Source organism: Scomber japonicus, chromosome 8, assembly GCF_027409825.1.
Source record: "Scomber japonicus isolate fScoJap1 chromosome 8, fScoJap1.pri, whole genome shotgun sequence".
Classification (NCBI taxonomy): Eukaryota; Metazoa; Chordata; class Actinopteri; order Scombriformes; family Scombridae; genus Scomber; species Scomber japonicus.
In genome coordinates, this window is record NC_070585.1 from 22,011,855 (window position 1) to 22,032,072 (window position 20,218).

The 20,218-nt window shown below is 38.8% G+C and overlaps 1 protein-coding gene across 1 annotated transcript; it reads left to right on the forward strand.

Annotated features, from left to right (window-relative positions):
* Positions 1 to 9: 9 nt before the first annotated feature.
* Positions 10 to 7,265, forward strand: smyd5 (SMYD family member 5). The gene is made up of 13 exons (XM_053323821.1): positions 10 to 117; positions 1,709 to 1,817; positions 2,011 to 2,150; positions 3,109 to 3,230; positions 3,344 to 3,413; positions 4,103 to 4,207; positions 4,398 to 4,460; positions 5,007 to 5,077; positions 5,200 to 5,306; positions 5,502 to 5,558; positions 5,686 to 5,780; positions 6,244 to 6,314; positions 6,737 to 7,265. Exons 1-13 carry the CDS (start codon positions 25 to 27, stop codon positions 6,885 to 6,887), a joined length of 1,254 nt encoding a protein of 417 aa, XP_053179796.1. The 5' UTR covers positions 10 to 24; the 3' UTR covers positions 6,888 to 7,265.
* The last annotated feature ends 12,953 nt before the right edge of the window (positions 7,266 to 20,218 follow it).

The following is a 20,218-nucleotide window of genomic DNA, read 5'->3' on the forward strand; positions in this document are numbered from 1 at the left end:
AAGGGGAAAGGTCGTCGGAAAAACATGGCTGCTCCCCTGGATGACATGTTCTCCCTCTGCGTGGATCCCGGTAAAGTTGCCAGCAGCGTGGACGTCAGATTTATAGACAATATCAAGGTAAGGCGGGTCAGAGATGGACTAAAACAAGCTGCTACTGACACACGTGCAGCTGAATGAAGAAGTTAAGAGTCTCACATGTGAGCCGCAGCCGGGACTGAGAGCACAGACTGAGGGGCTCACAAAGTGCTGCAGGACCTGGATCCTGTCAGCTTCTCTCACAGCAGCGGACAGTAACAGATGTGTTTATTGCGCAAAAGGACTAGACACTTTTACGTTTGTTGGCTTAGATTGGTCATTTGATTCAAAACCGTGCAGAGAAAACTACAGAAACAAGGAATAGTGCCCCTTATTTTACACCATAAAACCTATTAAAAGGCTCCAAAAATGCCAAACAGCTAAATCTGATCCCAGATATTGTTTATTTCCTGCTGATACATTGATGTTACTAATAAAGGGGCTAGATTTCAGATGTATTTAAGTAATCAGCTGTCAACAAGTAAATGCAGCTTGCTTTTTTCTTTATTAAACTAGACAGATATTGATATAATTGGGTATTGGTCTGATACTGACTCTAAAAAGCTGGATGGCAATAACAGTTCATTAAATATATATCTGATTTTGCCTTATGCATAAAGGAATGATCCCAGTTTCTTCCACACAGTGATGCACACAGCTTATTAATTCATCACTGGTATTGGACTGGTACTCGTTATCCTCCATATCCAAAGTCCAGGTATCAGTAAAAGGACTGAAAACTGGACTGATGCATCTTTGATTTAAACTGAGAGTTGTATGTTGGACAGTACTTTCATTTCAGCACAAACCACTAATACTGTAACTGTGTCATATGTATTCATTTAAAGGTAGGGCTACACTATCACATTATTTTACCCAAAGCTCAAGTATGAGAAGGTTCTTTAAACAAACACATTACGCTAAAAGGGAAAACCTTCTAGTGCCTGGCTCTAATGGACTGAAAGACAACTATAGAGAAATTAAAGCTAATGTGAAAAATTGGGAGAACGTCGTTTATTCTTGCGCTAAAAGATTATCTCTCATTAGCTTTCTAACTGTGCTGTGCTTCTTTCAGTGTGGATTAAATTTTACCTTCAGATATATATACAGTACAGATACCAGTTTTCTGCTTGAAATAATACATTTTGTCTGACACTAGAAAATGTCCTCATTGAAATATGAAAAAATGTTAAATTTGAAAAGCTACTGAACACTAGATGTCTCCTATTTTACTGTAAAGTCCATTCTTCGTGTGTGCGCCTTGGAGGCTTCCAAGTTTCCACATCACAGTTGTGTGTAAGCTGAATAGTGGACCACGATTGGCTCCAAACTATATGTGATGTCACAAATTCTGCTTGTAAGTTCATGCTTTAAACTCAGATTTAAGCTGATCACAGAGATGTCACCCTTCCCGTGTCAAACTCTGCACAGTTAGGTCAAAACGTCCTACTGAACCAGAGGAAAAACACATTTTTGACTGAATGGGGTTATTTAAATCATGGATGAGATAATTTTTAAGACTTTATCTCCTTGTGTCGTTCCACATTGGACTGACTACCTAGTTGTGTGTAGATTTTAAGTGAAGGTAGCCGTTTTTGTCAGACGTTGTGTAACGTTGTCGTTCCTGTTTAAGGGCAAGGGTCTGTTCGCTAAAAGAAGCATCAAGAAGGGAGAATCCATTTTCATTGAACGGCCTCTGGTCTCTTCTCAGTTCCTGTGGAATGCTTTGTACAAATATAAAGGTGAGATGCCTCCAAACTGATGTATGTTATCTGTATTTACATTAAAAAATACATTTCAGTGAAGTGAGTGAAAAATGTTGGTTTGGACTGAGATAATATATTAGCAACAGTCTGTACAAGCTTGCTCTAGAATTAAACTTTGATATACATAATCAACTCTCTCTTCTCTCCTTCACCGCATTTTTAAAAACAGCGTGTGAGTACTGCTTGCGTGCTCTGGAGACGGCCGAAGAGAATGCGAGGAGGCTCAGCGGCATCCCCGGACTCAGCCTTCCTTACCCCGAGCTCTGCCGTGTCCGATCAGAGCTGCACCAAGCCTGCCCTCAATGTCAGGTGGGTCCACGCTCGGCTCCAGACCTTTACTTATTTGACGAAGGCCTACAATTATTTTTTTTACCTTTGTCAATCCTTTTTAAAATTAGAAGTCGTCTTTTTTTTCCCTCCAAAGGTGGAAAAATCTCAAAAAATGATCAATATACTGTAAAACAAAACACCTGCAGTCTATAGAGTGACTAGCTGATTGATTTTTAGAGGCCAATATTGGTACTATGGATCAATAAGCAAATCTGTCAGTCTATTTTTTTATATTAACCAACATGATTAACGGTTTACACTTGGTGGTTTCTGACTTTGTAATATTCTGTTGATCAAATAATGGTTTCAGCTCTAGCAGGACCTCCTTTGGGTTTCCTGAAGCTATCTTACGATGTAGATGTATGTCTGTGTGTAACCTCACCTATATGAAGCTTCATCAGTTTCATTGTTAAAAGTGAATACAGATATATTGGCTCTTTGTTCTTTAATGGGTTCAGAAAACTCAATATATTCCTTTGTTCTCTTTTTGAGGGAATTATTCCGATTTTCCTATTAGAAAAAATGAAAAGAAAAATGTAACATAGTGTCACTAATGGGAGTTAAGAGGCCTTGTTATTGTAAAAGAAAAGCTAATGTATGTAAAACTGTGATATGTACTGAGCCTTTTTCCTCCCATGGAGTCAATCCTGCTTTCTGTTGCTGAGCAGATGTCAAATAACAACCCCTAGCTACAAACCTGAATAGCTTTTTGAGAGAATATTAGACTATATAATTAATTTTCTAATTACAGTACAGCCCCCTCACACATTAGTTGTTGCTAGGCATCGTGGACTTGTACTTTCCAGTTAGTGGTTAAGTATAATAAAGCAGCCAGGTAGAAAAAAATGGCTGAATAGATGTACAGTAAAGGTGTTTTGTATCTTTATATCCATTTCTGATATGGGCAGAGCCTTATAAATCAGTCTCCCTTTTGCAGGTGATGTACTGCAGCAGTGAGTGTCGGCAAGCGGCAGCAGATCAGTACCATCGGGCTCTGTGTCAGGGTTCATCCCAAGAGGATCCAGACCACCCCATCAACCAGCTTAAAGAGGCATGGAGGTAAGACAGGATTTTATGTTTTAAATGTTTTAATTGCACTTCCACCTGAGTTCGCCGATTTCTTGATTCAGTTTTCATTCACCTTTTAATAAAGATCTTCTGCCTTCTTTCAGGGCTATGCATTATCCCCCAGAGACCTCCAGCATTATGCTCATGGCCAGAATGGTAGCTATTGTCAAACAGGTGAGTCTCTTCTAACTTTAAGCACCTAAATTATTCGTGCATAAACTATCTAAAGTTTTATGTTGTTGTGTGTATTCATCTTGCAACACAGACACCTTGCCATTAAAAAGACATAATGTGCATGTAATTAGGTTTTTATGGCCAGTTTTTTTATAGCACTTCATGGTGTTAAATCTTGCTTGAAATTGACTGTGCCCCAAATAACAGATACCCTAAATAAGAAAGATGAATGTGAGAATAGTTTTTTTGTCAGGAGACAAGCTGGTGAGAGGACTTTTTTTTTTACAGACTTGCCTCTTGTGAATGTTGCCCAACTTGCAGTATATGAAGCATAACGTGATGATTTTCAAAACTTGAACGTGGCACAGTGAGTTTAGAATAAGAGGGAACAAATTAGAAATGATGTTTACCCTGCTAGATTAAGCTGAGGCACTTTTCAAGGTTACAGAAGCTGTGTTTCATACTGGAGAAAGACTTTTAACAAATGGCTTCCTAAGAAATCGTGAATCTGACACTATCAGTAATTTATTTTGCACCAATTGTTACAGTTGTCCTTTTCTTTAAAAATAAAATCTCCATTATCCTTTTAAAAGTACAGAAGAATTGGAAAAATGAGCCACAAAAAAAATCCTCAATACTAACAATGAAACGCACTGTAACTGCTAAGTGACTCAATGTTTGTTTTCCAGGCTAAAGACAAAGCACATTGGCAGAAGCTGTTTTCACACTTCTGCAGCCGGACAGCAAACGAGGAAGAGGAGATCGCTCATAAGCTCCTGGGGGAGAAGTTCAGAGTAAGTACCATCTTTTCATGTTGTATCATGCTCTTATGGTAATTTGCAGTTCTTTATAGCTCAGTGAGCAAAGCATGACTGTCACTCCCCCCTGACGCAGGTTCAATTCCCGCTGAGGCCACCTGTGCTTATGATGTATGTTTTCTGCGATGTGAAATGTGTTTATTTAACTTCTTTTTTTTTTTTTTAGGGGCAGTTGGCCTTGCTACACAGCCATTTCAAAGCAGCACTTTATGATGAACATCTGAGTCGGGTGAGTACGACTTTAATGTAACCTCTCTGTTTCTTCATCCAGCACACAAGGCTGCCAATAATATCTCAGAGGTCGTTGCTCAGGGCGGCTAATTACAGCAGCTCAGAGATGAGCTGCGAGCTGACAGTTCAACGACTTTTATTTGGGCTGCTTTGTCTCCTAAATGTGACCTCCTTTTTAACTTTTTTTTTTAATATAAATGTCATCTGAAGTGTTCTTGTGTCATGCTGATGATGTTTTTTGCTACAAGTTGGGAAAAAAATGCAGTAGGAAGCTGTTTGTAGAGCTAAAAGCTGATTAGTCACAGAATCAGCAAATATTTTGATAATCAAATACTGGTAATTAAGTAATTTTTCCAGCAAAAATATTAAATGTATCCTTATTTCAGCTTCTCATTTATTTGTCTTATGTGGTAGTAATTTGAATATCTACCAGCTTTAGGAATGTCGTAGCCAACCTTTGACCTTTTTAGTACAGAAATGTTTAAATGAAGTGAAGAATCCCCCCCCCAATATCCGGACCAATTACAGTATGTTTGCATTGCAGTGGTTTGTTCCTGAGGGTTTCCGCTCTCTGTTCGCTCTGGTGGGAACTAACGGGCAAGGCATTGGCACCAGGTAACACTTCCACCTTTTGTGTTTCACTTCAGATTATAAATAACAGATCTTTCTCTGCTCATATTCTGGATCATAATGTGCTCTCTCTTTTTCTTGTGCTCTGTTTTTCTTTTCATTCTCAGCTCCCTGAGTCAGTGGGTTCATGCTTGTGATGCAATAGAGCTTCCTGCCCAGAAGAGGGAGCAGTTGGACTCCTTTATTGACCAGCTGTACAAGGACATCGAGAAAGGTCACAGTTTTATCTCAGTCTTGCAGTATTTGGTGTAAATTATTTTTGTCTCAACTGAACTGATTTGCAATGGTCATATTTTAGGAAAGAGGGTTTATTACATTATTATGTTGCACATTTGACCCAGTGACATTGCTGGAATTATTTTGTAGCCTATGTGCAGATCCCAACACGATTCCTCTTTTCTCTCTGTAGAAACGGGAGACTTTCTGAACTGTGAGGGCTCTGGACTTTTTCTGCTTCAAAGCTCATGTAAGTGCATAGGATGTTCATGTTATGAGAGCTGTCACTTCAGCTCAGAGACAAAGTTACTCTGGTCAACATGTGGTCTGTTGACCCCCCTCTTGTTTTTGTCTTGTTGCCTCTTTAACCCCTGCAGGTAACCACAGCTGCATACCCAACGCAGAGGCGTCCTTCCCCGACAACAATTTCCTGCTTCACCTCAGTGCCCTTAGTGACATCAACCCAGGAGAGGTCAGCTGACATGTCTGGGTTTGAAGTGATAAATTCCAGCCTGGGTTAGATGGGACAGAACATCCCTCCCTAGCTTTGTGTGCTCCCTTGTCAGACGGCATTAGAAGGCTGAGACTTTGAGGATTGGAGTGGGTTTGTCAAGCTGTCAGAAAGATTGAGAAGCCTTGCATCTGCGCGGCACAGTAATGTCAAAGCAGCCTTTCACAGCAAAGCTCTCCTTTGAATGCCAGCTAAGACAGGAGAGCTTTGGATATCATTTCACCAATAGAGAAACGGAAGGACACAGTAATGTCCTGCATGAGGCAACAGCTAGAAAAACCTGAATTATTTCTGCTATTTGAAATATACCAATAACACTTTTGTGGGACTTAAATCTCATTACGACTTCTAGGCTCAGGAATTTTATATTATTGATGTTGGGGCTCTTCAGCCAGTTCAACCGTTTGCTTTCTTCACTTTCCAGGAGATCTGCATCAGTTATTTGGATTGCTGTCAGCGGGACCGAAGCCGTCATAGCAGACACAAAGTTTTGAGGTAAACAGCTGAAATCCTTTGGATGAATCACTTGAATGAGGGTCATACTGTTGCAAATTCCATCTGGATCAATAAAAAGCCTTCCAGGCAGTCTGGAGGCAGAGATGTTAGGGGTCTGATGGCTACTCTTGGGCCTGCACTGCTCATTGATCAACACAATTTCTATCCAACTTTGAATTACACCCCAGCACTCGGGGGGGTTAGTTTGCAGAAGGTGTAGTGGTACTCCAGGCTGGTGGCGTAATCCTTCATGGGCCCCCATATCACACTAGCTGATTGAAAGCATGAATTACACCTCCAAGTATTAATTACAGTACTCCATTAAACATTTGCTCAAGTAATTTGCTCTCACACAGCACCAGATTTTCTGCTTTTGATTAATTCTGCTCTTGTTGGTGACTGGCGGAACGTTTTCTTCCCAGGGAGAACTACCTGTTTGTCTGCTCGTGTCCAAAGTGCGTCTCCCAGATGGACGAGCTGGATGTGACATCAGAGGAAGAGGAGGAGGAAGAAGGCGAGGCAGAAGGTGAAACAGAGGGAGATGAGATGGAAGATGAGATGACAGATGTCTGATGAAAGACTTGCCCATATTGTTCTCTGCTGTTCCCATTCCTGCGACCACGCTATAGAGAACATGAAGCCCAGAAGAATAAAGACCCATTGAAATCATGAGCTGCATATCATCCAGAATTGTTGGCATGAGTCGTGTGGAAAAAACGTTTTATGACCAAAATATTTCACCTTTTTCTTTTCTTTTGGACAGTGTCAGGGATCAGCCACAGAAAGTGCTTAAGCTTTACTCCAGCACACTGGATTTTACATGAAAAAGAGAATGACTTAGTTTAAAGTGCTGACTTTTAGCTTATAGCAGCTATAATTAATATGTTTTATATATTAACAACAAATCACATTACTAGTAGTACTAGTATTTGAAAGGGGACTGCACATACTGTCAAAGCTGCATCCAACCCTGCAGTTCCTCTCAGCTATACACTGCTTTTAGTGTCTTTTAACTCATTGTTTTGGTTCATTCTCACTGCTCTCATCAGTGTTGTTACTAGTTGCAGAAGGCAGCTATTTTCAGGGAACAAGCTGTAAAAAGAAACGGGGAAAAAAGTACTCTACCTGCTCAGCAAACAGACAAAGTTAGCAAGTAGTTGGGGAACAAAGTGGAGCATTTTGCAGCTAAAGATGTTTACCTCAGGAGTTGGTAAAGAGGGGTTTGGGATTTTTATTGATCAGGTTGACACAAATACAAATAAATTCAAAGCCAATGCTGTTACATGTCTGTCAAATGTGCATAGGCACACCTTTGCATGTTAACACATTTGTCACATCAACAGGGTACACGATAGTCTTTAAGCCCGTCTCCATAGTTACAGTTTCATTTAAAATTCAATGTGCAGGAGTACAGAGACAAAACAAGAACTGTCTCAATTCTGACTGCACTGTGTTGAACCTCCAGGTCTGCAAAATGCAACTCATAAGAATACTTTTTTGTTTGTTCCTGACAACTTCAAAAGTAAAAGCATAGTGATTCAACAAAGAACAGTTGGTGTCCAGGTGTTTTCTCCACGTATTAGAAGTTTCTTTGAACGTTAAGCATACTGTATTGAAGAGGCTTCTAATTTATATTCTGTTGTAATTACATTCCTGTCATATAGGAAGCATTCCTGCTAGTGAAATATTGTTTGGTTTTCATACCATGATATATGGGGTTAAGTTAAACCTTATTTAATGTATTATGGAGACCTTGAGTGGAAAATTGCTTTGTCGGTAACTGTTTGCCCTTTGTTGAGAACTGTATTTCAACCGCGGTTCCACATGAGTGAAATTGCTGCTGCCCACACATGAATCAATATTACAAGAATGACTGTAATCACAAATACCAATATTTTCAGTTACTCAACAATGATTGGAAGTATTGAGTGAGTAATCCCAAAATTTTCAGTTGACATTCAGCACAGTGGCACAAAACAGCTTTGTAAGTCACACAAGTATAATTTAAATATTATAACAGCAGCAAACAGGATCCTAGCAGTTGTCATTTTTACTACTCTGGCATAAACCATTGAAATTGGATGTCTGTTGAGTCATTTATCTGGTTTACACACCTCGAGCCTTTGCTACAGAAGATTGTATGGGTAAAATATTTGTTCAGTCATTGCATATTAACCACAAATCCTTAGGTAAATTGTCTTCCTCAGGGGGGCTTGGGTCACTAATCATTGCTTTTTTATGGTTCTCCTTTCCCAGATAGCCCTTTGCTCTTTGCACTTATAACATGGTACATATAGAGCTTACACTATATATTGTATTTCACATCATTAATTAGTAAATGGATTACTGCAGATGTCTGCCACTCAGATAGCGCTATAGCAATTGTATCTTTGCGAAGTTAAGCATAATCTTACACTTTTCCCTGGGGCCTCCACTCGTCTATGGTTGACATTTCTCCATTAACCTTCTCACTTTACTTCAGTTGTTGCTGCACTTGCATCAAATGCTAATTCACTCAGGTTGCACAAAAGAGAAATGGAAAAAAAGGAACACATTATGTCCATGAAAGGATGCACACCTGGGACCCAGCATGGCAGGAGGCTGGACCTCTGGACACATCCTCCAGTTGAAGCTCCTTCGCCATCAGCTGACATCCTCTGATGCTATGCCAGAGTTGCTCCAACTTTGGAGTGTAGACTTTGGTGCAGCATCCTACTGCAGGGATTGAGAAAGACAAACGCATAGTACGGGGCTCTGCAACGCATGGCTGTTTCAAGTTGAGGAAGCAGGGGAGGTCAAAGATTCTGCCCTAAGAGATAGAGGGACAGATAGAAGCTCATTTGAGGATTGAGGGGACAGGAAGTGAGGCAAGTGTGAGAAAGGGAAGAAGGGAGGACATTTATTACTATTCAGAGAAAGACTCTTTTATTCTGTCAAACAAGTACAAAACACTTCATATACAGTACAGTGGTCTAAAAGTGGCATATTACTGTCATTTCCATATTATGCAGATGGAGGCAGAAGAGTACTTGACTCCATATCTCCAATATTTTACTGTCAATGTTTCATACCAGAAAAATGCAGTTTTACAGTTTTAGCTATCACTTGTTAGGCAGGACTATACATTCTTATATCAAAGGTTGTTCAGTCTCTCAGCTAGGAATACTCAGTGCAGTTTTAGTTCAAAATCTATATTGAGTTAATTAAATATGATTTGGATTTTTCAGTCAGGTCATGTAAGATGTTGAGTAATGAAATGGGGCTATAACGCAAACAAAATGTTACTCTTCTTACAAGTGACATCATAGGAAAAAATACACATTTTCAATAAACATTTAAAGATAACTTTCATTAATGATTGATGTGTAGTTTTTTTGGTTCAGTTAATTGAATCATTTAGCCTATAAAAGTCAAAAATGTTGGTCGCAGTTTCTTGAAGGCAAGGTGACACATTCTAATGTCTTGTTTTGTCTGATCAACTGTCTGCAACTTCAAGAAACTTGACTAGTACAATCAAAATTGTTGCTGAATTGACTTTCTGTTGATCGAGTAGTTGTTTCGGCTCTATAATATTCACAGGGTTTGTTTTTTTACCCCATCCTCTTGTATTAGTTTGATTTTTGTTGGTTATTTTATGTAAAATATTTTTAGTTTTGAAAAGAAGCCTTTAAATTATCATGCTTTTTATTTTAAAATAATTTCTTGAAAATAGATAGAAATGCTGGTATAAATAACTAGTTTGCATGCTAACACACTGAGCTTTGTCTCTGTTGAGGATCTCCAGCAACCTGCTGCTGATTTATTCACCAAGGTTAAAGGTGGGCTGTTTTGTTTATGACTGCTAGTGCTAAAGTTGTCTTTTTCACATTGCAAACTATGAAATGGAAGCTATTTTTTTGGAGCCCAGCAAAGCGACTGTGCTTGAAATGAGGCCCCATATGGAAACAATCTCCATCCTACATTAGCACTGTCCAGATTGGTTACTGCAAACGGATACCATTGCTGCCTTGGAGGGCTTCTCCAGAACTGAAGTGATGAACGACTGCTTCATGTGAAATCAGCCGACCTGAAGTAAGGTTATTGCACTTTAGCTCACCCTGCATTAAAATAAACACAAGAGAAATACAGTCTAAGAACACAAACATGAGTGAACTGATGGTTTGGATTTTTGTGATGAAATCATTTCCTCTGTGAAAATCAAAATAGTAAAAATTGTCAACAGTACCTCTGCCATGTCATCAGGGATACTTTTGAAACATTGTGGGCAGTCCAATAACCTCACATTCATCTTCAGGGAGAAACGTTTAAGGCCTCAATGGCGTCATATAAATCTCGCTGTGCGGCCCGAGCCAGTGGAATGGAACATGAAGAATTGAGTTGTGAATCATCCAAACTGAGGCTTTAGCATCACAAATGTTACAACATGATTGAGACTAAAACCAACACCGTGTTCTTGATCTGACAGAAGACTCCAGAGAAAATGCTGTTTCTGGTACCTGGAGTGGTTTTGTAAACTGATTCTCCCTTCAATATCAACACAATCTGGCTTTGAGGTGAAAGATTTGAAGAAAAAAATGCTTCCAACAGTGAGACAATCAGTTTCTTTGTTTTTGAGTCTTCGAAAGGGCACAGAGGCACAAATTTGAGTCTTTTCTGTAAACACAAAAATGTTCAGAGAATGATGAATAGCTGGACAGACGTCAGTGTTGACATACTGTACTGACTGTTTTCTGTTTTCTGTGTCTGAATTTTAGTTTTGAACATTTTAACAGATAAACATATGGAGCTATGGGTTTCTTTATGGGTAGATGAGCTCTAGTTCTTCTATTTTAGACACATATGGGGCAGGGTGTGGTTCCATTGATGGCAATGGTGGTCTATTGATTGATTGGTCCATCTAAACAATGAATTGCCATGAAAGCTGGTACAGACCTCCGTGGTCCCCAGAGAAGAGACTTGCTGACTCTGTCGATCTCCTGACTAATCCTCTAATGCCACCGTGAGGTTGAAATTGTGGATTTGAGTGAAATATCTTAACAACTATTGCACAGATTGCCATGAGATTTGGTGGAGATATATCCCACTCAAGATTAATGGTAATAACCTTGGTGATCCCTTCATGGTTGACCTAGTACCTTCATCAGGTCAGAATGTTTTATTGGTCCAATACTTTGGTTTATGACCAAATTACCTAAAAACTAATGACTTCCCATCAGCCTCAGTCGTTCTTTGCCCTAATAAGCAAATCTTACAATGCTAACAAGTTAAACTAAGATTATGAACATGGTAAATATTATATCAGCTGAACATGATCATGTTAGCTCAAAGCACTGCTTTGCCTGGCTCTGAACTCTTGGTCTTGAAACTATGACAGATCACAAAAAGCAAGAATTTGAGTCTGCAAACAGAAACATGTGCAAAGATTATGACAGATAGGGGAACGAACATCACTGTTGACTCTGAAAGTAATGGTGTCTGTTTCGAAATTATTGTTTTGAATTTGAAACTGTTTTCTCAAGCACAACCAGGGAGCTTTCTTGCACGGATAGTTGAGTTCCTGCTTTTCTCCACCCTCAGCAGTGATTTGAGACCTCCAGGACATCTTAGTTTCTCAAATCTCAGAGTTTGAGTGCTGTACAATTAAAATAAGACCATTGTGCTGTATGTGAAAGAGGTCAACTGTGATCAACTGTGAACACCCAGATGAATTTTCTCGAAGGTCAAGCCACACATTCCCACTGAGACTAAACATGGTCTGACTCATGTAGTGCAAATGAGGCATTTGAAACACTTTGGCTATTCAGCCTTATCTCTCACTATCTCGTTTTCACATCTCTTGCAGGACATTCAACACAGCCTTGCTGGATGAGGCTAATGCTCTCTTTTGGCTGTGGCATTTCAAGGTCCGGGTTGCGAAAGGAGCAACAATATCCAATTATGTGCAGCTTATTCTTGCTGGTCAGAATCACAAGCACGCTAGTAAGACAGCTCATAATAGATAAGATACTTCCAATATCAAGAGCTTCTCTTACATCCTGTGGGCAGCTGCTTTATGGACTGAATCTTTTAATAAGAAGTAGACACAGATGAATCAGTGTTGTTCAGCTAATTTCTCATTTATTGTTGATGACTGCTGATTGAAATGAGCACAACTGCACTCAAATTTAAGTGGACATATAAAAATATATTTAAAATAGCGTTTTATTTGTCAAAACCACTTTTAAGGACAGAGCAATAACATTTCAGCAAAACAGAAAGGAAACATTCAATGACAATTAGCTAAAGACAGAGGGTTCTGACCTGATTCAAGTGCCTTTTTAAAACTGCAAAACAGTGTTGTCAATCTGACCCTCATCTTGAAAAAGATACTAAAATTTTGTAATGCATCAACAAGTACCTGGATTTTTTCTAATGTTGATGATGTTAATTTGGCTGTTGAAGACAAAAGTCTGCTGTGAGTCACAATTAATTAATTTGAGCACAGTTTCACTTTCATCAGTGCCTGTGTTTGAACTAACATATGAGCACTATGTTCCCAGTTTTTTCCAGTGTCAGTGTTGAGCAGTAAGAACAATAACAAACAATATAAGTAGAATGTGTAAATAACACTTCAGATTGTATCCCTTTGGCTTTTACATATTGATTACAACATTTAGTGCCCCCATGAGAATTTTGGATTCCTATCAATCTCTCCCGAAAATGCCTGCAAGTGACAGGAGCCTCTGTGACGTGACCCTTTCAAGATGTATAGTCTCCCTTTTTGGAATTCAAAAGAAAATGATCCTTCATCTGTAAATTTCACTTCTCCATCACAAATGAAATGGCCTGCGTGTGAAAGTGAGCCTCTCGCTCCCTCCCCTCATCACCATATACCCTCAGGACACATTGTGACCAGCATGGGGGGCAAGAGGAAGCCCATGCCTAATGCTTTGTGCAGTTATTTGAGGCCCTTACAATTCCCATTGATTACACATAAAAAGACCACATAGGAGCCTTGATTTCACAAGGCTGCTTCATTATGCTTTCAGGGTGAGATGACCCCTTGAGTGTATTCCTCATACATGTAGTGATATATTCACAAATATCCTCATTTTCTCTCTGATTTAAGCAAATGATCAGCAAACACATACAACAACATTTTGTATGCAAAAGTTGACCTTTGTGATTTTTTTCTCTCTGTGTAGTTCATCATCAAATATTATGATAAATAAACAAATAAATATCTGACTTTATTGCACATTATAAGCCTTGTGCTACAGGCAAGGCTTCTTTTATTGGAGAAAATATTGTTAGTCATCAATATCACCTCAGGACATCACCTAATTACTAAGCAACATTGTAGCTGGAACAAACAATAAGCATATTATCTAGCACTGTTGTCCTATCACATCTAAGGTCTATTCACGAAATGAACAGATAAAGTGTATAAATGAGACTGTTGTCAAAGCACACAATGCGAGTGCCAGTGTGACAAAACTTAGAGGTTTCTTGGTGCGTTACATTTAGTTCACTGAATGAATTGTATGTGCCATGGTGCAGTCAACGTCTCGTTCTCCAGATGGAAGTGCCTCTGTTGTCTGAAGCTGAACCTGTTTCAAAAAGTTTCATGATTGAGCTCAGAGGTGCAAAATCTGCCAGGACAGAAAGTTGGATCCAAGCACAAGCTGGAAATGTGATTAAGGCCTGAACCTCTGTGGTAGGGGATCCACCCAACAAATCCCATACCCAACACCGTAATTCTGCCATGGTTCCTCAGGAGATTTAGCATTTTGCATTTTGTTAACATAAACCTGTTTAGTGTGACATTGGATGAAGGCCCCTGAAGTGACAGATGTTTCTCTTTAATGTGATGGGAAGTCTTTCTTTCTTTTTTTTCTTTTTTTTTGGAAATTGAGGGAGGAGGGTCGGTACCTTGTGGGGTTGAATGAGAGATGCTCAGGTTGCTTCAGGCTGTTTGAAATCCTGGGCTGATCCAGTCTTGCTCTTTTTCTCAGTGAAAGGTTTGCATGTTGATATGCAAAACACCTTCTCGGTTACAGACAGCATATGAGCAGTTCCATCTTTACTTTTTTCCTCTCCTCTATCAGCATCAGGGGTCATTTCAAATACTTGGGAATTAAGGGTCATTGTAGCTTCAAGCAAGCTGCTCTCAAAATGAAATTGTTTCACATACTAAGTACAAAAAAGGCACTACTTTCAGTCTTTACCAAAAAAGAACATTAATTTTCACTCTGAAATGGGTTTTAGGTTATATGAGTGATTTCTGCTTAAACTTAATTGCTTCAGGGATTTGTAAAAACACTTGTTGGCACTAAACTGCAATAAATAAAAATAGCCTTGCTGCACGTTTCAAATGACGGTCCATCTTCATCCGCTAGCAGGAAGAATTGTTTCACACATCTAACAACACTGCAGTGTTTGTTCAATTGTGATGGGACAGCTCAAGCATTGTAGAGGAAGTGAGCAAAAACAAAAGACTCTCTCATGAAGCTGGCGGTCTGTTTGTGTGGCTGGTTGAAGAGTCTGGAGACACCAGAGGGAAATCCACCAGACCTTCAAAGAGACGGGGCAGTGGGGAGTGCTGGCACACTGCTGGTTTGGACAGCTTGCAAACCATGCAACACAACCATGGTTAACAGTCCAGCACACATAAACACAACATCACCCACCATTATAGATGAGCATGCACTGTGCAGGCTACCATAATTGATTATGTAGGCTTAATGAGGAATATACAGTATATGGCAGGCATATGCACAAGGCACATGTGAATTTGTAAATGTGTACACTTACTTTATTTTCCTCACACATGGACACACACTCTCACACACAGGAAGCCACTGAATTATGGATGCAGAAACAGGAAATTCCTCCCTTTACCCTCTGTCACTCAGGCTCCGACCTTGCACTAAATCAATTAGTAGTGCTGCAGGCAATCAGCGGACCTCCCCGGAGACTCTATGAATGTACCCTTAATTCATGAGGGCCTCTTGTTCCTCTCTCCACAGTCCCTACCTGATGGGTGGCCACTGCTCCTCTTCATACAAACAGGACAGTCATTTCACGCTGCTCAAATCAAAGAGCAGTAGGGGTGAGATCTTTTTTTTTTTCTTTTGCTGTGCAGCATCCCATTTTGTCCATAAAGGGTCTTCTCCTGTGCAGTCAGGAGGGTCTTGTTCCACTAGGTGACCACTGTGATGGTCCCACACTGTGTCCTTTGTAATTTGTGCTCTCTTTAGGTGGCTTTTGTGTTTTATAGTGCTGCCACAAGGCAAGTGTTGGTATAAAAAGTAATTTATAGAGTGGTTATCCTGGCTGAAATGACCAGGATATATAATTTGGATTACTATTAAAGCCCAAAATGTAAAAGAATATATATAAAATATACTAAACAAATAAAGGTCAAAATAAGCAGCTGAAGCAATCGTGAAAATAAAAATCAATTGCAGCTCTAAAATTACTATAGATGACACTATAATGGCTGGAGATGCTCTTCATGCCCTGCAACTGAGAAATGTTGATTATCTATTTGGGTGAGTTTTTCATAATATTTTGGAGGTATCTTTATAAACTTTATCTCTGCTGTGACAGTGTGGTTCATTGATAAAATAATACACCAAATAAGTTTGGAGTGAAAAGTGAAAATATGTCTCATGATGCCTTCTTGTGTCAAATGTGTAGACATAATTTACAATTATGAGTAAACCTGCAATTTATGATTACTTTCACTGTTAAATTATTTTCTTGAATTATGGTGACTCTATAAACTATTATATAAATATAACAATAGGAACTGTGAAAAATTATAATTTCTTTTTTTATATATACTGCAAACATACATATGTAATAGCACCAATCAAATAAGTTATCAAAATGTGAACCAAAATGTTGCAGTGACACAAGACTTGAAACTGCACATATAATCCACGTCTGTCAGTCATTAAGGCCATGTTTCCATCAATAATGGTACAATAAGGAAATTATGTAAAATATTGGCAAAAAGAAAGCATTAGTTCTGCTGTTTTCATTTATTGTAGGCGTATCTGCAAATCTTCCGTGCACTGCTCTAAACTTCCTTCATCCCTTGTCTTGGTGTTTCCGTTTGGGGAACCTGACACTTACTGGAGCTTCCAGACATTCAGTGTTTATCAGCAGGATCAATGCAGCATCTGTGTCTTTCTCCCCACGAGACTCCGTGGGATGTAATCCTTCTCCAGCCGAGCGGATCCTGAATCTTCCCATTCACTCTCACTCCCTAGAGGACACGGGGCCACATTTCCCATGGACATGAATAACTCTGCATGCTATTTGCGCAATGTATCACAGGACAGTTGCACCATAAAATGCCCAGATGCATATGGTTCAGATTACCTTGTCTTGTCATACACAGTGGATGCATTTCTTGAAACTCAGATGTCAAAATATTCACATATTATGACCCTCAGTGAAAAAACAAATCTAGACAGAACAGTCTGTCCTGTAGTTTTTCATATCGGATATGTTTGTCATAAACAGTACGGAAATAAATCCGAGCTGACATCAAACAAAATTGGGTGGTTTTCTGACTTCACAGTGATTTCCCTTGGTCATATTTCCCTGACTAACATCAATGTGAATCTGAGATGAGCAAATCACCAGGGGATTAAACACCGTACAGGGAAATGAACAGAGTGGTGTTAATTAACCCAATTACAGTACAACATTTAATTCAAGATTTAATAGAGCAAATTATTATTATTTCAATCAATCATTTCATCAAACAAGCTAATGACCATATTTATAAAAGAGTAACACACAGTCTGGTATAAGGCTAATGAGTCATTTTACAAGAAAAAAAAGGATGTGTTCCTTTTGATTTGCTTCTATTAAATTGTCTTAGAAAACTTGGCTGCAGTTACATATTGACCATTAATTTTCTCACATAACATTTATTTTTACCCAATGCATTTACCAACCTTGTTTCAATTCTCAACAGCATAATGAGACCAATTATCACCTAAACTAATGGATATAACGTAATTATCTTAATCAGCTCTGATTGTACCACCACTTTATCAGCACTTCTATTAAGCATGTCTGTGGTTGTTTGAGGGGAAGGTCAAAAGAAACCTGGAAAAGCAATTCATCTGTTCTTTCATTGGTTTGAAAGTCATGTTTTCTTGTTTTTTTAAGGCCATGTTAATGGAAAGGATGTGTTTTCATCATTAGTTCACTTTAAATAATCTTGGTTGAAAAGTAAGTGTGTTCTTGTTTAACATGCGTTCCCTTGAGCCAAATGGGTCAATTGGCCACTCTTTGTATCACTGTATGAAACCACAAAGTGCTCAAATCCTGCACGGCTGGATGACATCAAGAAAATTGCTGCATTGAAAGCCTGTCCAAACCTCTGTTTATCTTCAGTGGACGATGTTACATTTGTCTGATATGTTTCCCCACAATATGATTTCCCCATAGGTGCGCACAATTACCTGTGGGTCCCTAAGCTCCTACACACTGCGGCACAACTGCAGATTAAATTTACTGTCGTTCTAAACCAAGAATTAAACAAACGATCTGCACACTGTACTAGTAGCTCCCAGCAATTTTAAATGAGCAACATTTCAATATGCCAAAGATCTTTGTCAGGCAAAACAGGACAAGTAATAAAAGCCCCAGGAACAGCGCAGGACCCAAAAAGACTTAGAATACCTTGTGAAAGAGACGTCTGTAAATCAGCTGACTAATTTTTCTGAGTGTCACAAACCCTGCAGAATGATTCGTTTCACCATCAAAATTTGATCCATTCAATCACATTTCGAAAGTCCAAAAGAGCTGCGTGGTTATATCATTTTATACTCACTGAAGTTAGCAAGAGGTCTAAAAACAAAGTAGCCAGCTCGGCTAGCTGACGTAGTTAGTGCGTATGCTCTATGGGCCCAACGATGCGGAAGCTATGGCTTCATGTGCCATTCATCACTCAGGTGATTGTGATTTGCATGATTATGAGTCAATCTGATCTCAACCTGGCCCAATCAGAACAGAGCTGGAAACACTGTCTGACACTCCCACATGGTGGACAAAACATGCCTCTGTAAAAATGGCACAAAAAAAAAAATTGAAACATCAAGATCAGCACTTTACAGGCACACATTCAATAAAACACTTATTCCTGTTTGATTCTTGCATTAAGTGTGATTTTGATCTAGCACCTGTGAAAGGGTTTTTGGATGTACATGCTCTTCACCTTGTTAATCCCCATTTTTCTAAAGCACCATGAAAACACGCTTACTTTACGATGGAACACAAATCATTTTACCTACGTCTTTTGTTAAGAATGCAGCTCAGAATTGGTAGCAATTTATTTTGTGGAGTTTGGTCATTTAAAGATGGAGGCCCAAGGCTTCTGGTGTAGAGAAGTTTTAATTGATTTTATTATTTCAATTGTTTGACATTATTAAATGGATTACCAATCAACTGCATTGTACCTGAAATGGTTAAGTGGGTATTAGGACTGGAAACAGACCATGGTTAAAAAGAAATGAGGTTACATTGGCATTGTTGTTTCAGATTGAAGAAATAATGCAGTTTATAATACTCAATACTCACAATACTCTGGAACATTATCACAGTGCAACCTGGTCTCCTAGAAATTACACTTATAAATTGCCAAAAATACATACATGACTTAAACGAGACAGTGTTGAACTGTGACAATCATTTTATCTCTTAATCACACAGTAAACAGAAATATGTTGCTCATGTTACAGTGTATCTGTATGTACACCTGCACATATTGATATTTAATTGGTACCAGATCATGCTGCATTGCTTTGCAGTAAAACTTGAGCAACCTTTAAAAAAAACAAAAAACAAAAACAACTACTTATTATTTTTCTGGAGCTGTCCTGTCTCCTAGAAATGATGTTCATATACTACTAAACTGCAACAGCAGATATGTTTTGCCAAAAAGCGTGGCTGAATTATGTTTTCTCTCTACAAAATTAGAAATTGATGTTAAAGATATAGTTTGGATGTTTTTATAGTGAGATGGTATAAGGTAGTTATCCATGGTGAGTGTATTACCTGCAGACCGAGTAAGCTAAGCAACATAATGCTGTGCACAGGGCCAGCAGCAAAACGTATTTTAGCCACCTAAAAAAAAAAAAAAAATCAATTTCAGTTTACTGATATCCCTTTAAACCTGCAGCGCAGAACTTTTATTTTACATATAAATGAAGGTTCATTACATTCAAGCCCTTGCCAAACGAGTTCACACAATGCTGATTGATCCCATCACCACCAGATAAATATCTCTGCATTTCACAGTATACAGAGTTTTTAACCTGGTGTCAATACACATGCATTATGGGAAGAGCGTCAACACTAGAGACTTCTGATTAGCTCTTTGCTAATTGGAACGGGGATACAATTATAATTAATTTGTGCAGCTCTTGTAGACTTCCTAAATATTATCGCACCAAAAGGATCAATTTCTGATAGTGAAAAAGGTCATTTTGTGAGGGTAGTGATGCTCATAACCATTTATCCACTGTTTACAACCACAACACTGGCAATGGAATAGGCTATTTGTAATTAAATTAAATTTTTTATGGTTATGTTTAGGCTCTGACAGCTCTGGTTAGTGAAAAATGGTGGCCTTTGGTTTAATACAGAAAAAGTTAAAATTGATGTTTATTTACATTGAAGAGCAACAATCTTTCACTAACCTTAACCAACATGCTTTTATTGCTTAAACCTGACCACACATGGGAGTCAGGATGCAAACCCCAGTCTGTGGTGTCAGAGCCCTACATCTACATGATGTCATTGGGAAAACAATTTAGTATATAAATGTATTTTGTAAGACACTTTGCCAGATAGGTCCATCTCAAATGAATGAGTTTTTTCGTCCATTCATTCTGAAT